The following is a 26092-nucleotide window of genomic DNA, read 5'->3' as shown; positions in this document are numbered from 1 at the left end:
GACAGGAGGGCACATCCCTACTGGCCCTACAGGGAAGAGACTAGCCCTGTGTCCACAGGACCACCTCCTGGGAGTGACCATTGCTGGGAGCCGGTGAGGCATTCCGCTCGTGACAAAGGTCATGAGGAAGGAGGCTCGGCATACGCAAAGGCGGGATCGAGCCTCAGGAGTCCGCCCGGATATTCTCGAGCATTTTCCCCCCAAAAACCAGAGTCTGCCTACTTTATTGCTTTGTGCTCTCACCTCTGACTTTACTGGGGGCTGTCCCCTACCACCATCTCGCTCTCTCTGTCAAAGAGTTAACTTACAGCTCCAATTAATAAAGTTCCTGGGCAATTAGGAGTGTTTAAATCCAAACCCCTCAGATGGCTCTCTAACTCTCCTGACAAGTTTACCGGGACTCCTACAGCTATGCATACGATTGTTTACAGTCTCCCAGCCTCGAGAGGCACGGGAAGCTTAAGATATTCAAATAGCTTAGAGCCTCTCAGAGAGTTAGAAACTGTCAGAATAAACTAGTAAAGGATTTCATTGATGAGTCAATGCTTGTTGCCAAGTTTTCACATCCCCTGAATTGTATCCTTGAATATGTATTGATTAATAGTTGGTATGTAGAAAAAATAAGTAGTGGCCTTGGTGTTAGTAACTTTAGACCCTTAAGGTAATAAATTCTTTCCTTTGTTGTAAACCCATTACACATCCACCCTATAGGAATGCAATTTTATCTTCGGAAGATGGCACCAAACCTTAAAATAATTACTCTTAGAGAAAATAAGTCTTTGTTGGTAAGTCCTTGTCAAGAGTCATAAAATGTTAATAGGCCTTCTGGCCAGAAGATGATGTAAATCACCTAAACCATTTGTATACGATAAATTTGCAGGAAAGAAACCCTTGTTTTTGATAAGAATCAAAGACTGCTGACTTTGCATCCCCTATTAACCTCTATATGTAACTTAGGGTATAAAAACCCCTGTTGAAAATAAAGCTACGGGCCTTGCTCACCAACGCTTGGTCTCCCCATGTCATTCTTCCTTTAACTTCTGGCTGAAGTCTCCATCTGGAGCGTGGATATCCTCTGCGACCACTTATTTGCCTGGGCTTCTAAGACCCACTCGAGAAGGTATCTAAGGTGGGGCACCTTCCGCTATTCGAGAGGGCGCCTGTGGCCTCCATGGTCAGAGCTAACCTGGTGTCACGGGTTATATTGATTTTCCGCGTAAACCAAGCTACTCAGCCTCTTTTCTCCACTGAATTTTCCTACTGAGCTATCCTCATTCTATTACTCTTTATATCTCTAATTACCATTTGAATAGGTCGCCGACGCCATCTCCCCTTCGAATACCCTGGATCAGCCGGGGCTGGTCCCCAGCAGACCATGGGACTGGATGACTCTACCACAGGGAGACACCATAGGGATCTGAGTGCAGACTGTGTGTTGGGTCCACGGAGCAGGGGCCTGGAGCTCTGAATGGGGAGGTCAAGGCAGACGATCCAGCTGCCCCAGGGAGTGTGGGACAGAGGGCCAAGGAGCTGTGCTTCTGCCAGGAAACTGCCCCTTCTCTCTCCACCCCCTGCTCTCTGCAGCAGCACCAGGACCTCCATCCTTATTCAGAGATGTCTGTGCTGACAAGGTCCCATTTCTTAGGGTCACAAGTAGTCAGGACAGTGTCACTTGTCAGGTTGGATGGTGAACTTTGGGTATCAGACATCCACGTTGACTCCCTGGGGCTCCCAGCTGCTGTCTGAGGGGAGAAACCCAGGACAGGGAGCACTAGGAGCGTCTGAAGCAGGAGCGCAGGTGCTTCCTGCTGCCGTGTTGGGTGGCAGCATCAGTGAACAGAAGGGGGAGGGGAAGGACAGCCTGCTCAGGATTGAGGGGAAGCATGGTCTTCCAAACCCCCCTAATTGGCTGTGGTGACCCAGGCTATCACCAAGGAAGGGGCCGGGCTGAGTGTCCTAGAACCTCCCTACTAGGTGGTCCAAAGGAGATCACTGAGCACATATTTACGTGGACTCAACAATGAAACGAAGGGAAAAACATCAGAGTTTGTCTAGTTTCATACCTTCACTGGAGAGCAAGGAGATCCAACCAGTGCATCCTAAAGGAAATCAACTCTGAATAGTCATTGGAAAAAATGATGCTGAAGCTGAAGCTCCAATATTTTGGCCACCTGATGCAAAGAGCTGACTCATTGGAAAAGACCATGATGCTGGGAAAGATTGAGCACAGGAGCAGAAGGGTGTGACAGAGAATAGGATGGCTGGATGGCATCACCAACTTAATGGATATGCGTTTGAGCAAGCTCAAGGATATAGCACAGGAAAGGGAAGTCTGGCGTGCTACGTTCACAGGGTCACAGGAATTGGACACAACTTATCTGCTGAACAACAACAACAATATCTTCACTGGAGGATGCTGAATTTGGAAATATATTCTCAGTCAAAGACTCTCTGCTGATCACTCTGCCCACTGTATTACTCAAACTTCCAGATTAGAGTCTGACCTTTTAAGGATATTAATTTTATGTTGGCAAAGAAAATGCCTTATTCATTTTCCATCTCTTGCAGTTTGAGGTCCATGATATTCTTCCAAGAAGGCCTAAATAAAATGTTGGAGGAAAGAATGAATTGAAAAAATGAATTACAAGAATGAGGAATAAATTCTTCATATTAAACCTAGTGACTCCCCTCAAGTCCTCTTGTCCAGCCCTCAGGACACTGTCTCTCTGTCCACCCTCCTTCATGTGGCTGTGTGTCTCTGCCCCAGTCTCCACAGAGCATCCTTCACGTCCTTGTTTCTCAGACTGTAGATGAGGGGGTTGAGCATCGGGATGACCAGGGTGTAGAAGACAGAGACCACCTTGCCCTGCTCCATGGACTGCACAGCTCCCGGCTGGGCATACATGACAAAAAGGGTCCCATAAAAGAGGCACACGGCTGTCATGTGGGAGCCACAGGTGGAGAAGAGCTTGTGTCTCCCTCCTCCTGAGCGCATCCTCAGGATGGTCACTGTGATGTAGCCATAGGAGGTGAGGACCACGAGTGTGGTGCCCACGATGATGAGGCCACAAATGCCAAACATGACCAGCTCATTGATGGTAGTGTCAGCACAGGCAAGCTTGAGCAGAGGCGGCACATCACAGAAGAAGTGGTCGATGTGGTTGGAGCTGCAGAACGGGAGAGTGAATGTGAAGCTGGCCTGCAGGATGGAGTTGAGGCAGCCCCCGCAGTAGCAGCCCAGCACCAGGCGGGCACAGATCGAGGGGCACATGGAGATGGGATAGTGCAGGGGGCTGCAGATGGCGACGAAGCGGTCATAGGCCATCACGGCCAAGAGGAATGCCTCAGTGGCTCCCATTAGAGAGAAAAAGAAAAACTGAATGATACATCCCTCAAACGTGATGACCTTGGAGGAAGATACGGTGTTTGCCAGGGCCTTGGGGTAGATGACAGACAAGTAACACAGGTCCACAAAGGAGAGGTTCTTGAGGAAGAAGTACATTGGGGAGTGCAGACTGGCATCCAGGGTGATGATCATGATCATGGTGAGGTTCCCCAGGACGGCCACCACGTACAGGGCCAGGAACAGAGCAAAGAGCAGGGACTGAGTCTGCAGACCACCCTCAAATCCATCCAGCACAAACTCCTGCAGAGGCATCACTGAGAGGTTTCCGTTTCCTTGGGGTGACATGGCCCTGAGCTGGTGACACAGGACAGAGAGTTAGGAGCCAGTGGGAGGCAGTGAGAGGGAGCAGGTCAGGGTCACAAAGTCATCCTCTCTTGGAGAACAGGCACCCTTCAGTGCCCAACTGCAGGGCAAGTAGATACCACTCTTCTTCCTGATAAATACTAGCTGATCTGAAGCATAACCATTTCCTCTGATTTACTAATTACCAAGTGTGCTTGGAGCACTCACCCTGTGGGAGACGGGGCATTTACTATGAGAAAAGACTCAAGGGGTCCCGCCAAGCTGAGACTTTACTGTGTAAGGGCGGCTTCCATCTCCCTGTCCTTGCTTTCAAGGACATGCTCTCCCTCCCCACAGGGATGCTCTTGAGCTGTGCTCTTTCTGCACTTGCTCAGGTATCAAATCCTGCACCTCCCACGCTTTATTTACTTATTCTTAAATTTCAGAAATTGTTACAGACTTCATGCAATCAGGACATGACCCAGTGATAGCTCTATCCTGGGACAGGCTGGGAGCAGGTAAGGGACCAACCCTCACCAGGCTTGTGTGGAGCTACGCCTTTCTCTCCTGCAGAACTAGAGACCTAACTTAGCATCTTTGTCTCTGAGATATTTTCTTGATGGCAACCTCAGCTGAGCTCTCTGCATCCTTGAGAATCTAAGGGTTCTTTCTTGTAATGTCCAGATGTCAGCCGATTCCCAGAGAGGAGAAAGTCCACCTCCATGGCCTGAAAATCAGCATGTCAGGGGTTGTGACACAGTCAGCGTGTGGCATGTCCTCGCTCATCCTGACTTCCATGCCCCTGGCTCCTCTGCACACCCTGTGGGGTGATTGCTTGGAGCCGTGGGAGCCACATTACGGTCACGTCTGTCTCAGTGACTGGGTCCTCCATCTGGACGCTGCTTCCTGTGCCTGTCACAGCCCAGACCAGGGCTGAACTCGACACTCACATGGGACATGGGCACCAGCTGTGTGATACCCAGAGGGGAGGTCAGGGGAGATGCAGCCTAACAAGGGAGGAGTGAAGAGGGAAGGTGCACACCACAGTGCCTCCCAGGCCTAAGAGGAGCATCAGTGGGAGAGCAGAGCCGATTTTAGAGCAGTTTCATTCTTTAGAGGTGCGAGCTGCAGGATCACAGGGCTGGCCGCCTTCAGAGGGAGCGCCCTCCCCAGGAGTCAGGGTGTACAGGCAGCAGCTATGTGGTCAGTGGGGCCTGTGGAGGAGCGACAACCACTACACTCGCTCAGCCTGCAGTTCTCTTAGAAGGTGGTCTGAGAGAGTTCATGCTCTCCAACAATAGAGCACACAGGAGAAAGAATGGGTTGCCCATCTTTCCTCTCCTGGCTGGCCTGACTCCAACCCCCACAGGACAGCAGAGTGTCAGAGTTTTCTAGGGTTGCCCCGGCATTGTGACATGGGTTAGGAGCTGGTGGTCAGAGTGCAGTTGATGGGATGCCCTACACACCTCGGCTGCCCACTCCTTGGCTGTCCTCCCATCCCTGTCCTGTGCACGCATTCACATTAGTCTCAGCTGAGTTTTGCTGGACTGGAATGAGTGAATTAAACTCAGGTGACCGTTGTATCTACTGCTGTGGGCAGGAATCCCTTAGAAGAAGTGGGGTCACCCTCCTAGTCAACGAAAGAGTCTGAAATGCACTACTTGGGTACAATCTCAAAAGTGACAACGATCTCTCTTCATTCCCAAGGCAAACCATTTAATATAACAGTTATCCAAGTCTATGCCCCAACCAGTAATGCTAAAGAAGCTGAAGTTGAATGGTTCTATGAAGACCTACAAGACCTTCTAGAATTAACACCCAGAACGATGTCCTTTTCATTATAGGGACCTGGAGTGCAAAAGTAGGAAGTCAAGAAATACCTGGAGTAACAGGCAAATTTGGCCTTGGAGTACAAAATGAAGCATGGTAAAGCCTAACAGAGTGTTGCCAAGAGAACATACTGGTCATAGCAAACACCCTCTTCCAGCAATATAAGAGAAGGCTCTATACATGGACATCACCAGATGGTCAGTACTGAAATCATGTTGATTATATTCTTTGCAGCTGAAGATGAAGAAGCTCCAAACAGGCAGCAAAAACAAGACTGGCAGCCGAGTGTGGCTCAGATCCTGCACTCCTTATTGCCAAATTCAGACTAAATTTGAAGAAAGTAGGGAAGACCACTAGACCATTCAGGTAAGACTTGAATCCCTTATGATTATACAGTAGTAGTGACAAATAGATTCAAGGGATTCGATCTGACAGACAGAGTGCCTGAAGAACTATGGGAGGAGGTTCATGACATTGTACAGGAGGCAGTGATGAAGACCATCCCCAAGGAAAAGAAATGCAAAAAGGCAACATGGTTGTCAGAGGAGGCCTTACAAATAGCTGAGAAAAGAAGAGAAGCTAAAGGCAAAGGAGAAAAGGAAAGATATGTCCATTTGAATTCAGAGTTCAAGAATAGCAAGGAGAGATAAGAAAGCTTCCCCAATGATCAATGCAGAGAAATAGAGGAAAACAACAGAATGGGAAAGATTGAGATCCCTTCAGCAAAATTGGAGATACCAAGGGAATATTTTATGCAAAGATGGCCACAATAAAGAACAGAAATGGTATGGATCTAACAGAGGCAGAAGCTATTAAGAAGAGGTGGCAAGAATACACGGGACTATACAAAAAAGATCTTCATGACCCAGATAACCACGATGGTGTGATCACTGACCTAGAGACAGACACCCTGGAATGCAAAGTCAAGTGAGCCTTAGGAAGCATCACTATGAACAAAGCTAGTAGAGGTGATGGAATTCCAGTTGAGCTATTTAAATCCTAAAAGATGATACTGTGAATGTGCTGCACTCAATATGCCAAGAAATTTGGAAAACTCAGCAGTGGCTACAGGACTGGAAAAGGTCAGTTTTCACTCCAATCCCAAAGAAAGGTAATGCCAAACAATGTTCAAACTACCACACAATGCACTCATCTCACATGCTAGCAAAGCAATGCTCAAAATTCTCCAAGCCAGGCTTCAAGAGTATGTGAACCATGAACTTGCAGATGCTTAAGCTGGATTTAGAAAAGGCAGAGGAACCAGAGATCAAATTGCCAACCTCTGTTGGATCATTGAAAAAGCAAGAGAGTTACAGAAAAACATCTACTTCTGCTTTATTGACTAAGCCAAAGCCTTTGACTGTGTGGATCACACCAAACTGTGGAAAATTCTTCAAGAGATGGGAATACCAAACAACCTGACCTGGCTCCTGAGAATTCTGTATGCAAGTCAGAAACAACAGTTAGAACCAGACATGGAACAACAGACTGGTTCCAAATTGGGAAAGGAGTACATCATGGCTGTATATTGTCACCCTGCTTATTTAACTTATATGCAGAATACATCATGAGAAATACTGTGCTGTATGAAGCACAAGCTGGAATCAAGATTGTCAGGAGAAATATCAAGAACCTCAGATATGCAGATGACAACACCCTTATGGCCAAAAATGAAGAACCAAAGAGCCTCTTGATGAAAGTGAAGGAGAAGAGTGAAAAGCTGACTTAAAACTCAACGTTCATAAAACTAATTTCAGGGCATCCGATCCCATCACTTCATGGCAAATAGATGGAGAAACAGTGGAAACACTGGCAAACTTTATTTTCTTGGGCTCCAAAATCACTGCAGATGGTGACTGTAGCCATGAAATTAAAAGATGCTTGATCCTGGGAAGAAAAGCTATGACTAACCTAGACAGCATATTTGAAAGCAGAGACATTACTTTGCCAACAGAGGTCCATCTAGTCAAGGCTATGGTTTTTCCTGTAGTCAGGTATGGATGTGAGTGTTGGGCTATAAAGAAAGCTGAGCACTGAAGAATTGATGCTTTTGAACTGTGGTGTTGAAGAAGACTCTTGAGAGTCGCTTGGACTGCAAGGAGATCCAACCACTCAATCCTAAAGGAAATCAGTTCTTAATATTCATTGAAAGGACTGATGTTGAAGCTGAAACTCCAACACTTTGGGCACTTGATGCGAAGAACTGACTCATTCGAAAAGACCCTGATGCTGGGAAAGATTGAAGGCAGGAGGAGAAGGGGACGACAGAGATGGTTGGCATCACTGATTTGACGGACACGAGTTTGAGTGAACTCCGGGAGTTGGTAATGGAACAGGGAGGCCAGGCATGCTGCGGTCCATGGGTCAAAAGGAGTCAGACATGACTGAGTGACTGAACTGAAATTAAGCTTTTTTATGTCTATCTCTGTGTACCTCCTATTCATACACACAATAGAGCCACTGTGACCAGAGTGACCATCTTTCCTCCACCATCCCAAGCCTGCTTTCTTGCTTTTATGTTCCCTGTGGTTCCCAACTTCATGTTCTATTCTGTTTCCCAGGGCAATTTGTCCACTTCTGAGGCCTTGGGTCCTGAGAAAAGTGACCCCTAGGATGCCTAGTGAAGCACATGAGAAGCAATTTGCATTTTCTTCTGGCAAGCAAGATGGTTTTTGAAAATAAACTCACACATTCCATTGGCTACTGAGATACTGCAGTGGGGCTGTGGTCGCTTCAGTAAACCTGTGATTAAACTTGATATGTACCTTCCCCTGTGTAGCAGAAGAATCCAGTGTTGTCTGCAAGCCTCTGTATTTATTGACTGGGTCCTGTGTCCTTTTCCTTGTACATTTAGTTAGGCAAATGCAGTCTGAGGCCCTATGACAATATCATTACCTAGAGCTGGTCAGAAATGCAAGGTCTCAGGCCACTGGATTTAAGTCCATGTTTATTTGGGACCTCCTGATTATTTCTACATTGTTAATGTTCAGACCTGCTGCCCTGACTGACCCTGCCCAGTGCAGTTGGGAAGTGGGCAGTGATATGTCCAGGTCCAGGCCCCCAGGACTCACCTGTCAGTGATGCCGACCACGCCCTGCTGAGTGATGCCCGAGGTGCTCCTGTGATGTCAGGAGGGGCATGGCTCACCCAGGACCCTGTGCTCCCGGGGAGGACGGGACTCCTGACCCAGGTCTGTGCTGACGATAATGATGTGGCACTGAGGGCCCTCCACCCTGTTCAGCTCTGGCCTCCTGTGCAGGGAAGTGAGGGTGGGGAGGGCACAGCAGAAAGCACATAGGTCACAGTGAGAGGGAGGTCAGGTGCTCCAAGGGCCTTCTGCAGGAAACTCTTAGGTCTTGGTAAAAGCAGAAGGTGGGGATGGACTCAGCTCACCTGCTCCTCTGTGTCTGTCCCCTCAGCCCGCTGGCACTCACGGCACCTGCATTTTCGGGTCCCTCTGCTGGGAAGATGCTCTCCACTTGGCACAGCTGGGATTTGTGGCCTCAAGTGGCCAATTAGGTGAGACTTGCCTCTGAGTGCACTGGGGCTTCCTACTCCCAGGGTCCCAGAGAGATGTAGTCCTGTGGCCAAACTTCCTCTGATACCTCTCAGCCCAGAACAGGACGGTTAGGAGTGACTCCCTGAAATCATTCTGAATTACTGAGGCCCATTGAGCAAGAAGCAAGGCAATTTAGAGGAACCCAGTGGTCTTCCTTGGAAAGGCCTCCCCAGGGCTGCAGCTGTGACCTTCTGGCCCACAGCCCTTCCTTCCTGTTTCATCCTGGTGTGTTGGCATGACCAAGAGTGATGTGCAGGACTCTGTGCCTGGTGAATAAGCACAGCCCTTTCTCGGTCATAAGGTGGCTCTTCTATCAATGCAGATTGAGTAAACATATGTTAAAACAAAATATTTTCACCCTGGGCAGACATCCAAAACCAGATTATAAATGTTGTATATGGTTACTAGAAAAACATAGAAAGTTTTATAGTAAAAAGTTGAAGAAAGTTGTGTTATGAATATCCTTAGGAAAATGAGGCTCTTATGGCTCAGTAATTATTAGACAAAGTAGATTTCAGGGAAAAGTTCGCATATTATAAAGGGATGTTCAAAATGAAAATGTCCAAGCTGGATGATGTGAAAAATTTAAGTTTGTATACAAAGTATGAAAATTTAAAATATATGAAGTAAAAACAATGAGAAGAGATGTAAACATCCAAATCATGATTATATTATCACATTTTTCTCAGTAGTTGATGAAATGAACCAAAGCATTGCTGTCATGTGTTACACTGTTTCAAAGGGGTGGCTCTATGGACCTGCGTGGCAGAGATGCAGCACTACACTCAGCAGCTGCGGAATATACACTCCCCCGAATCAGACACAGCATCAGTGTAGTTATGTGAATAGTGTCTGCCTCCAGAAATGAGCACCCAGAAACTCAGGATGTGGCCTTACTTGGAAATAAGGTCTTTCCAAGTGAATTAGTTAGAAAGATGTCATGCTGGATTAGGTGGGTCCTAAATTCAATAACCGGTGTCCATCGAAGAAGAGGAAAAGGCACAAAGACACAAGGTCAAAGGGCATGTAAAGATGGGACAGAAGTTGGAGTGACGCACGAACAGGGGAAGGAACATCAGCGTTGCCAGGAGCCCCCAGGAAGAGGCAAGGAAGAATATTTGTCTAAAGCTTTCAAGGGCAGCAGCCCCTGCTGACAACTTGACTTTGGACATCTATCCTTCAAGCTTATGAGAAAATAAATTCCTATGGCTGTAAGTCACCCGCTTTGTGTTAACCAGTTACGATGACTCTGGTGACTCTCACAGGAGATCAGAGAGGGTCTGCTTTCACCTGGCAAGGTCGGCAAAAACCTTCACTCTCCCAGCTCTCCCACTCTCCCTGGGGTGTATCACCTCTCCGCTCTATGTCAAAGTGTATCTGCATGGATCTTTATCATCTTGCCCAACCCTTCCATCTTCTCCATCACTTATTTCAGTTGCTTTAAACATGAAAACATAACTGAATTCGTTGTAGAATCTTCTTTAGAGAGACATTTATATTACTTGCTTTTTATTTGGTTTTTCAATAATGAATATTATGCAATGGACATTTTTCCACCTCTAAAGTGTATAAAGACATATTTTTTCTAAACCTCATTAATTTCAACGTTAATCTTACATAATGGAGCCTCCTTTTCTTCCCTCATTATTCCGTTTTGTCATCCAGTTACTCTACTCAGTTGTAGAGATAAAAGCCTTCCCTTTCAAGATGTCCTGGTTTCAGGGGACTGTTGGTGTATAAGGCGCACCATTACCAAGGTCTTGTCTAACATGGTGGGCACAGAGGATTGTCCACGCCAATCTCTCTTTTCTGTTCTAGTTCTTCAAAAATCTAAATGGACTACATACATAACATCTATGGGAATAGGAGGTTGGTTTTTGTTGTTGTTGTTGTTGTTGTTGTTGTTTTTTCTTTTGCTGTAAATCATTCTTGCCTTTCACTTTTCTTGGTGAGCAATCACGTCGCGTAAATTGATGTTTATATGTATCTGGGCAATTTTCCTCTCAAAAAGATTATGCCAATGGAGTGCTATCAGCAATGCACGAGTCTTAGTTTTCATACATCCTCATTTTTCTGTGTGTGCTAAATCTGTGCTGTTTTGTTTTAATTTGTATTTCCCAGTTGCCAATGTGTTCTAGTAACTTTTTCAACGTATTTCTGGTCATTTGGGTTTTCTTTCTTATTTTCTATTAGACATTTGCGGAAACTTCAGTTTCAATTGTTGCACTAAATGGAATGATTTAAGACATCTTTCTCTCTTCCTCCTCAAAGTCCTCTACATATTCTTTGACATGGTGCACCTTCTTTTACATTCAGTTTTTTCCCTTGAATTTATAGCATTGATTTTAGAGTCATGAGAGTAGTTAACTCTGGAGTACAAGAAATGGAATTTAGGAAAGTTTCTTTGTCTTGATCTGTGTAGTGGTGAGTTTCAGGAGTGAATTTCACTGTATAATGTTTTTATATATTCATAAATATAAGATATTAGCACAAATAGAAAGACCTATGTATTCCATTCTGAGACTAGGGAGGTGAATACCGTGCCTGGAGGTCTGGGTGACCGTCTCTAATGACAATGTCACCCATACCCTTGGTGTGATGGAGCAGGAACCAGGGAAACATCTGACCCAAACGGAGCCGCCAGATTCACATCAGACCACTGACCTGGCTCCTCAATGAGACATACCATTTGTCAGACCTGAGCCACTGAAGCAAAACTTGTGCCAGTGACATCAATCGCACCACGTGGAAACTTGCCCACCTATTGTAGTTATTTCTCAAGCAATTCTCTTTTGTGATGGTGGTGAAGGTGGGCTGGAAAGAGGCCAAGTGGAGGCAGGAGTCATTGCTTCTTGAAAGTTAAGGCCTTTCAGTCAATGCTTATCATTGCTTAACGGGAGATGGCAAGGTCCTGCATCTGGGTAGGGTCAAGAGAAATGGTTAAATATATGTTGAAGTCATCAGGGACATTTTCCTGTGTGTAATTTGGGTCAAGGTGATACAACTAGACAATGTTTATTTTCATTTCTATAATAAAACTCCTAATGACAACAAATTTGTGTGTGCAATAAATAAACATATGAGGGGAGAGAGAATAGTATTACTGAGTAAATGTAAATAAATATTATAAAGGCATGTGATGCTTTGGAATTCAAAGAATATAATACAGTACATTAAGAGAATGATGGCAGGAAAAGTCCAGGATCGTCTCAATTAATACAGTTAAAATTTGATAAAAATCAACACGTTTTCATCATGTATATGAATGTAAGCAATTATATATATATATATATATATATATATATATGAACAATGTGGTTTATGTATGAATGTAAACATTGATATATATATGAGCTGTGCTTATTCACTCATCATGTCTGACTCTTTGCAAACCCATGGCTTGCAGCCCGCCAGACTCCTCTGTCCATGGGATTCCCCAGGCAAGAATACTGGAGTGGGTTGCCAAGCCCTCCTCCAGGGGATCTTCCTAACCCAAAGATTGAACCCAGGTTTTCTGTATTGCAGGTGGATTCTTTACCATCTGACCCAACAGGAAAGTCCATGATATATATATATATATATACATATATATATATACATATATATGTGTGTGTGTGTGTGTGATACATATAAGATTTTCCTATAAGATTAGGAACAAAGTAAGGATGCCTGCTCTTCCCACTTCTATTCACTGGAAATCTTGGCTTCAGCAATTAATCACGAAAAAAGATATAAAAGAGATCCAAATTGACAAAGAATTTAAAATATCTCTGTTTACATATGATGTTATAATATATATCAGTCAGACAGTCAGGCAGTTCAGTCCCTCAGTTGTGTCTGACTCTTTGCAACCCCATGAATCGCAGCATTCCAGGTCTCCCTGTCCATCACCAACTCCCGGAGTTCACCCAGACTCATGTTCATCGAGTTGGTGATGCCATCCAGCCATCTCATCCTCTGTCATCCCCTTCTCCTCCTGCCCCCAATCCCTCCCAGCATCAGGGTCTTTTCCAATGAGTCAGTCTTTGCATGAGGTGGCCAAAGTATTGGAGCTTCAGCTTCAGCATCAGTCCCTCCAATGAATATTCAGGACTGATTTCCTTTAGGATTGACTGGTTTGATCTCCCTGCAGTTCAAGGGACTCTCAAGAGTCTTTTCCAACACCACAGTTCAAAAGCATCAATTCTTTGGTGCTCAGCTTTCTTCACAGTCCAACTCCCACATCCATACATGACCATTGGAAAAACCATAGCCCTGACTAGACGGACCTTTGTTGGCAAAGTAATATCTCTGCTTTTCAATATGCTATCTAGGTTGGACATAAGTTTCTTTCCAAGGAGTAAGTGTCTTTTAATTTCATGGCTTCAGTCACCATCTGCAGTGATTTTGGAGCGCCTGAAATTAAAGTCTGACACTGTTTCTACTGTTTCCCCATCTATTTCCCAGGAAGTGATGGGACCAGATGACATGATCTTCGTTTTCTGAATGTTGAGCTTTAAGCCAACTTTTTCACTCTCCTCTTTCACTTTCATCAAGAGGCTTTTTAGCTCCTCTTCACTTTCTGCCATAAGGGTGGTGTCATCTGCATGTCTGAGGTTATTGATATTTCTCCCGGCAATCTTGATTCCAGCTTATATATACAAAACCCTAAAAATTCATTAAAAATCTATTAGAAATAGCAAATTTACCAATTTGTCAATATACAAAATTAATACATTAAAATCAGCAGCATTACTATGCATGGTCAATGAACTGTGTGAAAAGGAATTAATAAAGTGAACTTATTAAAAAAAAAAAAAAAAAAAAAACTACTAAGGACTCAACCAAAGAGACAAATGTAAAACTAGAAGCCATAGTTGAAAGAAATTACAAGTAATTAAAAAAGCAAAAGATATCCTATGTGGATGAGTTGGAAGCTGTTAATATCACCTACTGTGATCTAAGGTTCAATGTAATCCTTATCGAAATCGCAACTTTATTTTTTGCAGAAAATGAAAAGCACATTTAAAAATTCATATGGATTCTCAGGAAAGACCGAACAACTAAAACAATCTTGAAGACAAAGTTGGACATCTCAGACTTCTAAATCTGAAAACATATTACAAATCTACAATAATCAAAGCAGTGTGGTACTGGCACAAAGACAGACTTATAGAACAGTGGTGCAGAACAGAGAGCCCAGAAATGAGCCTTCGTGGATGTAATCAAATGATTGAAAACAAATGTGCCAGGACATCTCCCTGGGGAAAAGACAGCCCTTTCAACAAATGGCTTTGGGAAACTGGCTGTTCGGTCACTTAACCTTGCATCATGAACACAAACTAACTTAAAATGGATTAAAATCCTAAATGTGTGACCTAAGCCTCTTAAACTCCTAAGTAAAGCTTAATGACCTTAAATTTTGCAATGGTTTCTTGGATATGACTCCAAAAGTATTTGAAACAAAAGTAAAAATAGATACATGGGACTCCATCAAAATTAAAAATGTGTGCATTAAAGACTTAAATAAAAGTGTGGAAAGGCAACCTGTGGGATGGGAAAAATATTTGCAAATGTTATGTCTGATAAGAGTATAATATTCAGAATATAAGGAATTATTACAATTAAACAAACCAATAACCTACTTTAAATTTTTCATATTATTTAGTTTGGTGAAAAACTAATTGTGGTTTTGGATTGTGGATTTTAATTCACATAACTGGGCGCAAACACATCTTTATTAATCAAAATAGCCACCTTTACAGTCAATACATTTTTGCCCTTGTGAAGTAAGTTAACTTTTTTCTGTAGCATAAAAGTCCACGCTTTAGGATCCAACAAGATCTTGGAAAAAAAGCATTTTCTGCCTCCTGCTGGTTGTGGAAGCATTTTCCTTGCAAAAAGTGGTTGAAACGATCGAAGAATCAGTAAATTGGTGAGAGGTCAGGTGAACATGGCGGATGAAGCAAAACTTTGTAGCCCAAGTGGTTCAACTTTTGGCACATTGGTTGTGTGACATGTGGTAAGGCGTTGTCCTGGAGAAGAATTGGTCCCATTCTGTTGACCAAAGCTGGTTGTAGGCATTGCAGTTTTCAGTGCATCTCATCAGTTTGCTGAGCATACTTCTCAGATGTACTGATTTTGCCGGGATTCGGAAAGCTTTAGTAGATCAGATGGGCACCAAACCACCAAACAGTGGTCGTGATCTTGTTTTGGTGCAAGTTTGGCTTCAGAAGTGCTTTGGAGTTCTCGGTTTAACCACTAAGCCGGTTGTTGCTGGTTGTTGCATGAAATCCATCTTTCATCACATATCACAATCTTTCTTCAGAATTTATTTATTTTTAATTGAAAGATAATTGCTTTACAGTATCGTGTTGGTTTCTACCAAACATCAAAATGAATCAGCCGTAGGTTTACCCATGTCCCCTCCCCCTTGAACATCCCTCCCACCTCCCTCCTCATCCCACCCTTCTAGTGAGAGGGTAACGGGCAGGAAGTCTAGGGGTCCCCAAGAGGAGGAAACAAATTAAAAGTGTCAGACTTTTTTCCCCTTCTCTATACAAATCAAAAGGAGGTTTCTGTGGTGACCCAAGGACTAAAGGGCAGGTAAGACCAAGGAGGGTCTTGGAATGCAGGAATGGAAAATCCAGACCCTTATCATCCTTCCCTCCCCCATTCTGTAACTATTAAAGGATTGCAGATCCTCCTGAGCAGTATAACCTGTCTCCCCTCCTATCCCACACAGGGAGAAGGTATTTGCCTTACTCTTCTCCCTGCCCCCCCACCCCAGTATACGTGCCTTATCCAATCAGCAAATGACCCACAAGACCCCCAAACCCACTCCCTGTACCCTGGGTATAAAAGAGTATTAAGGACCCCTGTTCAACGTTGGTTCTCCCTTGAGCTGGACAGCTGTTCTAACAGCATTTTCCATTCTAATACACTTTATTTCCCTCTCATTCTGTCTCATGTCTAGAAATTCTTTTCCAACCCTCTCCCAGACCACGACAATTTTAGTGGCCCTTATGGTGACTCGGGGTCTCTTCCCCACTTCCTCACTTCTCCTTTCTCATAGGGCCCCCCTGTGAACAGGTGAGTGCTGTGGAAGTGTTGCAGGAAGGAGGACCCCTTCCAGGGCCCAAAACTGGGCTCTTGTCTAACATTCGGAAATGAATTGTTGGAGGAGACACATGTGCTGACAAAGCAAGGGATTTTATTGGGAAAGGGCACCCGGGTGGAGAGCAGTAGGGTAACGGAACCCAGGAGAACAGCTCTGCCGCGTGGCTCACAGTCTCGGGTTTTATGGTGATGGGATTAGTTTCTGGGTGGCCTTTGGGCCACCACTCTAATCCAGAGTCTTTCCTGGTGGTGCACGCATCACTCAGCCAAGATGGATGCCAGCAAGAGGGATTCTGGGAAGTGGACGGACACGCAGTGTCTCCTTTCGACCTTTCCCGAACTCTTCTGGTTGGTGGCGGCTTATCAGTTCTGGATTCCTCATCAGGATCTCCTTTCATAAAACAACTCATGCAAATGGTTACTGTGGTGCCTGGCCAGGGTGGGCGGCCTCAATCAGTGTGCTTCCCCTAACAGAAGCAGCTGAGGGGCTCTGATCAGTGTCAGCCTCTGGTGTGTCCAAAGGCCCTGCTGCTCAGTGCATGCCAGTAGCTGCCACCCGAATGGGTGAGGGGCTCTCCTTTTTCTTCTTTCTAATTGAGGACTGCTGCTGCTGCTGCTGCAGGCTCCCCAGTCTCTGGGATTCTCCAGGCAAGAACACTGGAGTGGGTTGCCATTTCCTTCTCCAGTGCATGAAAGTGAAAAGTGAAAGTGAAGTTGCTCAGTCGTGTGCAACTCTTAGCGACCCCATGGACTGCAGCCCACCAGGCTCCTCCCATCCATGGGATTTTCCAGGCAACAGTACTGGAGTGGGGTGCCATTGCCTTCTCCAAAAGGCAATTGAGGACTAGGCCAACTGATGTTGTGTGGGCACGGGTCAGGCACCTAAAAGCCCTTAGGGTGCCTGCCACATGAAGACTTCCATACGAGGATAAGGGGGACATGTAACAGGGGACATGTAACAGATCAGGCTGCAAGGGCATCCACCCCCAGCAAGACAACTTCCGACCGCCTTGTCAGGCACATAGCGGTTGGGGCAAAGCAGAGGCCACTGTCCCCTGGCCACCACCTCCCCGATAGGATTGTGAGGTGTATTCCTCAGCCTTCTTCCCTGTCACTTTCACTTTTCCCCCTTTCAGTCCAGATTGATTTACAGGAGCCTAGGTGTTGCCTGTGAGCCACCCCAAGAGTGTCTTCCACGTTTCAGGGAATCACCAAATGGTGTCACCCGGTTGGCCTGGGAATCTGTCTGTCTCAGCCCGGGGTCACACGGTGCCCTAGCTGCATGGTCCTCAGGGGTCACCTCTCACTGTCAGACGTGGCTGTTGGGATGGTCGGCCATTTTGGTGCCATTAGTCGCACGGAGAGTTCACTGGGACAAAAGGGACACCTTTCTGTCAGCCGGTGACTCTCAGTACCCCATTTTATGGCAGGTAGGCTGAGTGGGTTCTGGTACATCCTGGGAGCCTCTCTCAGACTCAACCCCTGGATACATTCTCAGAAACTGGAACATTTTCACACGGCTAAAGGCCTAGCCCCAGGACAAACTGGGGAACCCCAAAAAATGGCCTCTGAATGGCACACTAGCTTTTGCCAAGAGGAGGTAAAGGACTCAGGATTTCCTTACGTTCAGTCCTTCATGACCCTCAGTCAGAATCCGGTTTGAGGACTCATGCTGCATGTGTCTCTCTGTTGCCCCCTATCTCCTGTCCCCTCTGTCTCTCTCGATCAGATTTCCTAGCCACCCCTACTCGACTTTTCATATCCACATGATCTCTAGGGAAACATTCTGAGCTTCCCCTTGGTCCAGGTCTTTCTGCTATATTCAAAAGCCTGAAGGATCAAAAACTCTCCTAACTTTCAGCAGATGAATGGATAAGAAAGCTATGGTACATATACACAATGGAGTATTACTCAGCCATTAAAAAGAATACATTTGAATCAGATCTAATGAGGTGGATGAAACTGGAACCTATTACACAGAGTGAAGTAAGCCAGAAAGAAAAACACCAATCCAGTATACTAACGTGCATATATGGAATTTAGAAAGATGATAACAATAACCCTGTGTGCGAGACAGCAAAAGAGACACTGATGTATAGAACAGTCTTATGGACTCTGTGGGAGAGGGAGAGGGTGGGAAGATTTGGGAGAATGGCATTGAAACATGTAAAATATCATGTATGAAAGGAGTTGCCAGTCCAGGTTCAATGCACGATACTGGATGCTTGGGGCTAGTGCACTGGGACGACCCAGAGGGATGGTATGGGGAGGGAGGAGGGAGGAGGGTTCAGGATGGGGAACACATGTATACCTGTGGTGGATTCATTTTGATATTTGGCAAAACTAATACAATTTTGTAAACTTTAAAAATAAAATAAAATTGTAGTTGAAAAAAAAATCTAAATGTGGCTTAAATGGAAAGAAAAAAAAAAAAAAAAAAAAAAAACTCTCTCTAACTTTCTAAAGAATCCCCTTCTAACTGTGCTTATCTCTCATGTGGGGAGGGAACCAAGCTTCCCCCTCTCCTGAACATCCTAAAGAATTCCCTTCTAACTACCCTTCTAACTTCCTGTTTCTCAGGGTCGGGGAGGACCATGCTTCCCCCACTCCTGCAAATTCCCTGAACCCTTCCCATTCTTCTGATGGGACAAAGACCTCCCTTCCACCAGAGGGGACAATCCAAGATTTTTATCAGCTGAACTGCCCATGATATCAGAGTCAATTTGAGTGCTATTTGATCTATAATTTGTGTATAAAACTATGACTACAGAAAGGAAAGATGGCTTTTGGACACAGGATGGCCATGATATTCTTTAGACCCCAGAGAAAGCTGGTTAAAATAAAATTTTTTCTTGACAACTGCAAAACCGGTTCTTTTTGCATATGCAGTTAAAAACAACTAGCTTGTTAAATGCACTAGTTGAACCTTTGGACTGAGGTTCGTGACATTGTCCAGGAGGCAGGGGTCAAGACCATCCCCATGGAAAAATGCAAAAAAACGCAAAATGGCTGTCTGGGGAAGCCTTACAAATAGCTGTAAAAAGAAGAGAAGCAAAAAGCAAAGGAGAAAAGGAAAGTTATAAGCATCTGAATGCAGAGTTCCAAAGAATAGCAAGAAGAGATAAGAAAGCCTTCCTCAGCGATTAATGCAAGAAATAGAAGAAAAGAACAGAATGGCAAAGACTAGAGATCTCTTCAAGAAAATTAGAGATACCAAGGGAACATTTCATGCAAAGATGGGCTCGTTAAAGGACAGAAATTGTAATGGACCTAACAGAAGCAAAAGATATTAAGAAGAGGTGGCAAGAATACACAGAAGAACTGTACAAAAAAGAATCTTCACGACCCAGATAATCATGATGGTGTGATCACTGACCTAGAGCCAGACATCCTGCAATGTGAAGTCAAGAGGGCCTTAGAAAGCATCACTACAAACAAAGCTAGTGGAGGTGATGGAATTCCAATTGAGCTATTTCAAATCCTGAAAGATGATGCTGTGAAAGTGCTGCACTCAATATGCCAGCAAATTTGGAAAACTCAGCAGTGGCCACAGGACTGCAAAAGGTCAGTTTGCATTCCAATCCCAAAGAAAGGCCATGCCAAAGAATGCTCAAACTACCACACAATTGCACTCATCTCACACGCTAGTAAAGTCATGCTCAAAATTCTCCAAGACAGGCTTCAGTAATACGTGAACCATGAACTTCCAGATATTCAAGCTGGTTTAGAAACGGCAGAGGAACCAGAGATCAAATTGCCAACATCCGCTGGATCATGGAAAAAGCAAGAGATTTCCAGAAAAACATCTATTTCTGCTTTATTGACTATGCCAAAGCCCTTGACTGTGTGGATCACAATAAACTGTAGAAAATTCTGAAAGAGATGGGAATATGAGATCACCTCACCTGCCTCCTGAGAAATTTGTATGCAGGTCAGGAAGCAACAGTTAGAACTAGACATGGAACAACAGACTGGTTCCAAATAGGAAAAGGAGTACCTCAAGGCTGTATATTGTCACCCTGCTTATTTAAATTATATGCAGAATACATCGTGGAAAACTCTGGGCTGGAAGAAGCACAACCTGGAATCAAGATTGCTGGGAGAATATCAATAACCTCAGATATGCAGATGACACCATCCTTATGGCAGAAAGTGAAGAGGAACTAAAAAGTCTGTTGATGAAAGTGAAAGAGGAGAGTGAAAAAGTTGGCTTAAAATTCAACATTCAGAAAACGAAGATCATGACATCCAGTCCCATCACTTCATGGGAAATAGATGGGGAAACAGTGGAAACAGTGTCAGACTTTACTTTTTCAGGTTCCAAAAGCAGTGCAGATGGTGACTGCAGCCATGAAATTAAAAGACGCTTACTCCTTAGAGGAGTCCATGACCAACCTAAAGAGTCAGCACAACTGAAAACTGAACATTACTGAGACAACAAAATCCAAACAGACAGAGATCTGATTTTTCCAGTGGAGATTTAAATGTGTCTCTTGGACTGTGAACCTGAGCCCCAAACTTTTTTTTTTCTGTTTTTTTTTTTTGCTCTTGAAAGTCCCTTGGACTGCAAGGATCAAGGTCTCTGGCAGATCAGCCCTGTGATTTCTTTGAGGGAATGATGCTAAAGCTGAAACTCCAGTTTCTTTGGCCAGGCATTTTAAGCATTGACTCAGTTCAAAAGACTCAGATGCTCCGAGGGATTGGGGCCCCAGGAATTGCAGAAGGGGACGAGGCCTCCTGTCCATCACCAACTGGATGGTTCATCACAGACTCTATCCATAGAGTCAGTGATGCCATCCAGCCAGTTGGTGATGGACAGGAGGCCTGGTGTCCTGCAATTCATCCCAGCATCAGAGTCTTTTTCAATGAGTCAATGACTGAACTGAAGTAAGTTGTTAAAAACCTGCCTTTCAGCTTTAGCATCATTCCTTCCAAAGAAATCAAAGGGCAGATCTCCTTTGAATAGACTGGTTGGATCTCCTTGCAGTCCAAGGAGAAATTCAGTCTTCTCCAAAAAAAAAAAAAAAAAACAAAAAGTTTGGGGTGGGGTGGATCAGCTTTCTTCACATTTTAAATCTCAAGATCCATACTGACCACTGGAAAATCATCTGTCTGTTTGGATGGACCTTTGTTGGCAATTTAATGTCAGTTGCTCAATATGCTGATCTAGGTTGGTCATGGACTCCTTCCAAGGAGTAAACGTCTTTTAATTTCATGGCTGCAGTCACCATCTGCAGTGATTTTGGAGCCCCCAAAAATAAAGTCTGACACTGTTTCCACTGTTTCCCCATCTATTTCCCATGAAGTGATGGGACTGGATGTCATGATCTTCGTTTTCTGAATGTTGAATTTTAAGCCAACTTTTTCACTCTCCTCTTTCACTTTCATCAACAGACTTTTTAGTTCCTCTTCACTTTCTGCCATAAGGATGGTGTCATCTGCATATCTGAGGTTATTGATATTCTCCCAGCAATCTTGATTCCAGGTTGTGCTTCTTCCAGCCCAGAGTTTTCCACGATGTATTCTGCATATAATTTAAATAAGCAGGGTGACAATATACAGCCTTGAGGTACTCCTTTTCCTATTTGGAACCAGTCTGTTGTTCCATGTCCAGTTCTAACTGTTGCTTCCTGACCTGCATACAAATTTCTCAAGAAGCAGATCAGGTGGTCTGGTATTCCCATCTCTTTCAGAATTTTCTACAGTTTATTGTGATCCACACAGTCAAGGGCTTTGGCATAGTCAATAAAGCAGAAATAGATGTTTTTCTGGAAATCTCTTGCTTTTTCCATGATCCAGCGGATGTTGGCAATTTGATCTCTGGTTCCTCTGCCGTTTCTAAAACCAGCTTGAATATCTGGAAGTTCATGGTTCACGTATTGCTGAAGCCTGTCTTGGAGAATTTTGAGCATGACTTTACTAGCGTGTGAGATGAGTGCAATTGTGTGGTAGTTTGAGCATTCTTTGGCATGGCCTTTCTTTGGGATTGGAATGCAAACTGACCTTTTGCAGTCCTGTGGCCACTGCTGAGTTTTCCAAATTTGCTGGCATATTGAGTGCAGCACTTTCACAGCATCATCTTTCAGGATTTGAAATAGCTCAATTGGAATTCCATCACCTCCACTAGCTTTGTTTGTAGTGATGCTTTCTAAGGCCCTCTTGACTTCACATTCCAGGATGTCTGGCTCTAGGTCAGTGATCACACCATCATGATTATCTGGGTCATGAAGATCTTTTTTGTACAATTCTTCTGTGTATTCTTGCCACCTCTTCTTAATATCTTTTGCTTCTGTTAGGTCCATTACAATTTCTGTCCTTTAACGAGCCCATCTTTGCATGAAATGTTCCCTTGGTATCTCTAATTTTCTTGAAGAGATCTCTAGTCTTTGCCATTCTGTTCTTTTCTTCTATTTCTTGCATTAATCGCTGAGGAAGGCTTTCTTATCTCTTCTTGCTATTCTTTGGAACTCTGCATTCAGATGCTTATAACTTTCCTTTTCTCCTTTGCTTTTTGCTTCTCTTCTTTTTACAGCTATTTGTAAGGCTTCCCCAGACAGCCATTTTGCGTTTTTGCATTTCTTTTCCATGGGGATGGTCTTGACCCCTGCCTCCTGGACAATGTCACGAACCTCAGTCCAAAGGTTCAACTAGTGCATTTAACAAGCTAGTTGTTTTTAACTGCATATGCAAAAAGAACCGGTTTTGCAGTTGTCAAGAAAAAATTTTATTTTAACCAGCTTTCTCTGGGGTCTAAAGAATATCATGGCCATCCTGTGTCCAAAAGCCATCTTTCCTTTCTGTAGTCATAGTTTTATACACAAATTATAGATCAAATAGCACTCAAATTGACTCTGATATCATGGGCAGTTCAGCTGATAAAAATCTTGGATTGTCCCTCTGGTGGGAAGGGAGGTCTTTGTCCCATCAGAAGAATGGGAAGGGTTCAGGGAATTTGCAGGAGTGGGGGAAGCATGGTCCTCCCCGACCCTGAGAAACAGGAAGTTAGAAGGGTAGTTAGAAGGGAATTCTTTAGGATGTTCAGGAGAGGGGGAAGCTTGGTTCCCTCCCCACATGAGAGATAAGCACAGTTAGAAGGGGATTCTTTAGAAAGTTAGGAGAGTTGGGTTTTTTTTTTTTTTTTTGCTTTCCATTTAAGCCACATTTAGATTTTTTTTTTCAACTACAATTTTATTTTATTTTTAAAGTTTACAAAATTGTATTAGTTTTGCCAAATATCAAAATGAATCCACCACAGGTATACATGTGTTCCCCATCCTGAACCCTCCTCCCTCCTCCCTCCCCATACCATCCCTCTGGGTCGTCCCAGTGCACTAGCCCCAAGCATCCAGTATCGTGCATTGAACCTGGACTGGCAACTCCTTTCATACATGATATTTTACATGTTTCAATGCCATTCTCCCAAATCTTCCCACCCTCTCCCTCTCCCACAGAGTCCATAAGACTGTTCTATACATCAGTGTCTCTTTTGCTGTCTCTTTTACAGGGTTATTGTTATCATCTTTCTAAATTCCATATATGCACGTTAGTATACTGGATTGGTGTTTTTCTTTCTGGCTTACTTCACTCTGTGTAATAGGTTCCAGTTTCATCCACCTCATTAGATCTGATTCAAATGTATTCTTTTTAATGGCTGAGTAATACTCCATTGTGTATATGTACCATAGCTTTCTTATCCATTCATCTGCTGAAAGTTAGGAGAGTTTTTGATCCTTCAGGCTTTTGAATATAGCAGAAAGACCTGGACCAAGGGGAAGCTCAGAATGTTTCCCTAGAGATCATGTGGATATGAAAAGTCGAGTAGGGGTGGCTAGGAAATCTGATCGAGAGAGACAGAGGGGGACAGGAGATAGGGGGGCAACAGAGAGACACATGCAGCATGAGTCCCTCAAATCCGGATTCTGACTGAGGGTCATGAAGGACTGAACGTAAGGAAATCCTGAGTCCTTTACCTCCTCTTGGCAAAAGCTAGTGTGCCATTCAGAGGCCATTTTTTGGGGTTCCCCAGTTTGTCCTGGGGCTAGGCCTTTAGCCGTGTGAAAATGTTCCAGTTTCTGAGAATGTATCCAGGGGTTGAGTCTGAGAGAGGCTCCCAGGATGTACCAGAACCCACTCAGCCTACCTGCCATAAAATGGGGTACTGAGAGTCACCGGCTGACAGAAAGGTGTCCCTTTTGTCCCAGTGAACTCTCCGTGCGACTAATGGCACCAAAATGGCCGACCATCCCAACAGCCACGTCTGACAGTGAGAGGTGACCCCTGAGGACCATGCAGCTAGGGCACCGTGTGACCCGGGCTGAGACAGACAGATTCCCAGGCCAACCGGGTGACACCATTTGGTGATTCCCTGAAACGTGGAAGACACTCTTGGGGTGGCTCACAGGCAACACCTAGGCTCCTGTAAATCAATCTGGACTGAAAGGGGGAAAAGTGAAAGTGACAGGGAAGAAGGCTGAGGAATACACCTCACAATCCTATCGGGGAGGTGGTGGCCAGGGGACAGTGGCCTCTGCTTTGCCCCAACCGCTATGTGCCTGACAAGGCGGTCGGAAGTTGTCTTGCTGGGGGTGGATGCCCTTGCAGCCTGATCTGTTACATGTCCCCTGTTACATGTCCCCCTTATCCTCGTATGGAAGTCTTCATGTGGCAGGCACCCTAAGGGCTTTTAGGTGCCTGACCCGTGCCCACACAACATCAGTTGGCCTAGTCCTCAATTGCCTTTTGGAGAAGGCAATGGCACCCCACTCCAGTACTGTTGCCTGGAAAATCCCATGGATGGGAGGAGCCTGGTGGGCTGCAGTCCATGGGGTCGCTAAGAGTTGCACACGACTGAGCAACTTCACTTTCACTTTTCACTTTCATGCACTGGAGAAGGAAATGGCAACCCACTCCAGTGTTCTTGCCTGGAGAATCCCAGAGACTGGGGAGCCTGCAGCAGCAGCAGCAGTCCTCAATTAGAAAGAAGAAAAAAGGAGAGCCCTCACCCATTCGGGTGGCAGCTACTGGCATGCACTGAGCAGCAGGGCCTTTGGACACACCAGAGGCTGACACTGATCAGAGCCCCTCAGCTGCTTCTGTTAGGGGAAGCACACTGATTGAGGCCGCCCACCCTGGCCAGGCACCACAGTAACCATTTGCATGAGTTGTTTTATGAAAGGAGATCCTGATGAGGAATCCAGAACTGATAAGCCGCCACCAACCAGAAGAGTTCGGGAAAGGTCGAAAGGAGACACTGCGTGTCCGTCCACTTCCCAGAATCCCTCTTGCTGGCATCCATCTTGGCTGAGTGATGCGTGCACCACCAGGAAAGACTCTGGATTAGAGTGGTGGCCCAAAGGCCACCCAGAAACTAATCCCATCACCATAAAACCCGAGACTGTGAGCCACGCGGCAGAGCTGTTCTCCTGGGTTCCGTTACCCTACTGCTCTCCACCCGGGTGCCCTTTCCCAATAAAATCCCTTGCTTTGTCAGCACATGTGTCTCCTCCAACAATTCATTTCCGAATGTTAGACAAGAGCCCAGTTTTGGGCCCTGGAAGGGGTCCTCCTTCCTGCAACACTTCCACAGCACTCACCTGTTCACAGGGGGGCCCTATGAGAAAGGAGAAGTGAGGAAGTGGGGAAGAGACCCCGAGTCACCATAAGGGCCACTAAAATTGTCGTGGTCTGGGAGAGGGTTGGAAAAGAATTTCTAGACATGAGACAGAATGAGAGGGAAATAAAGTGTATTAGAATGGAAAATGCTGTTAGAACAGCTGTCCAGCTCAAGGGAGAACCAACGTTGAACAGGGTCCTTAATACTCTTTATACCCAGGGTACAGGGAGTGGGTTTGGGGTCTTGTGGGTCATTTGCTGATTGGATAAGGCACGTATACTGGGGTGGGGGGGCAGGGAGAAGA

At 44.9% G+C, this 26092-nt stretch overlaps 1 protein-coding gene across 1 annotated transcript; it reads right to left on the bottom strand.

The window, feature by feature from the left end:
* Positions 1 to 2740: 2740 nt before the first annotated feature.
* On the bottom strand, positions 2741 to 3691 carry LOC102284067 (olfactory receptor 9S13). The gene has a single exon (XM_005902210.2). The coding sequence runs from the start codon at positions 3689 to 3691 to the stop codon at positions 2741 to 2743; it is 951 nt and encodes a 316-aa protein (XP_005902272.2).
* Positions 3692 to 26092: the final 22401 nt, after the last annotated feature.

The sequence above is a fragment of the Bos mutus genome, chromosome 3, assembly GCF_027580195.1.
Source record: "Bos mutus isolate GX-2022 chromosome 3, NWIPB_WYAK_1.1, whole genome shotgun sequence".
In the NCBI taxonomy this organism is placed as follows: Eukaryota; Metazoa; Chordata; class Mammalia; order Artiodactyla; family Bovidae; genus Bos; species Bos mutus.
Note: the sequence above shows the minus strand (reverse complement) of the source record. Positions and strands in the feature narration are given on the sequence as shown.

Bases quoted from the DNA above. Each gene is read 5' to 3' on its own strand.
- LOC102284067 (XM_005902210.2), bottom strand. From the start codon at position 3,691: ATGTCACCCCAAGGAAACGGAAACCTCTCAGTGATGCCTCTGCAGGAG.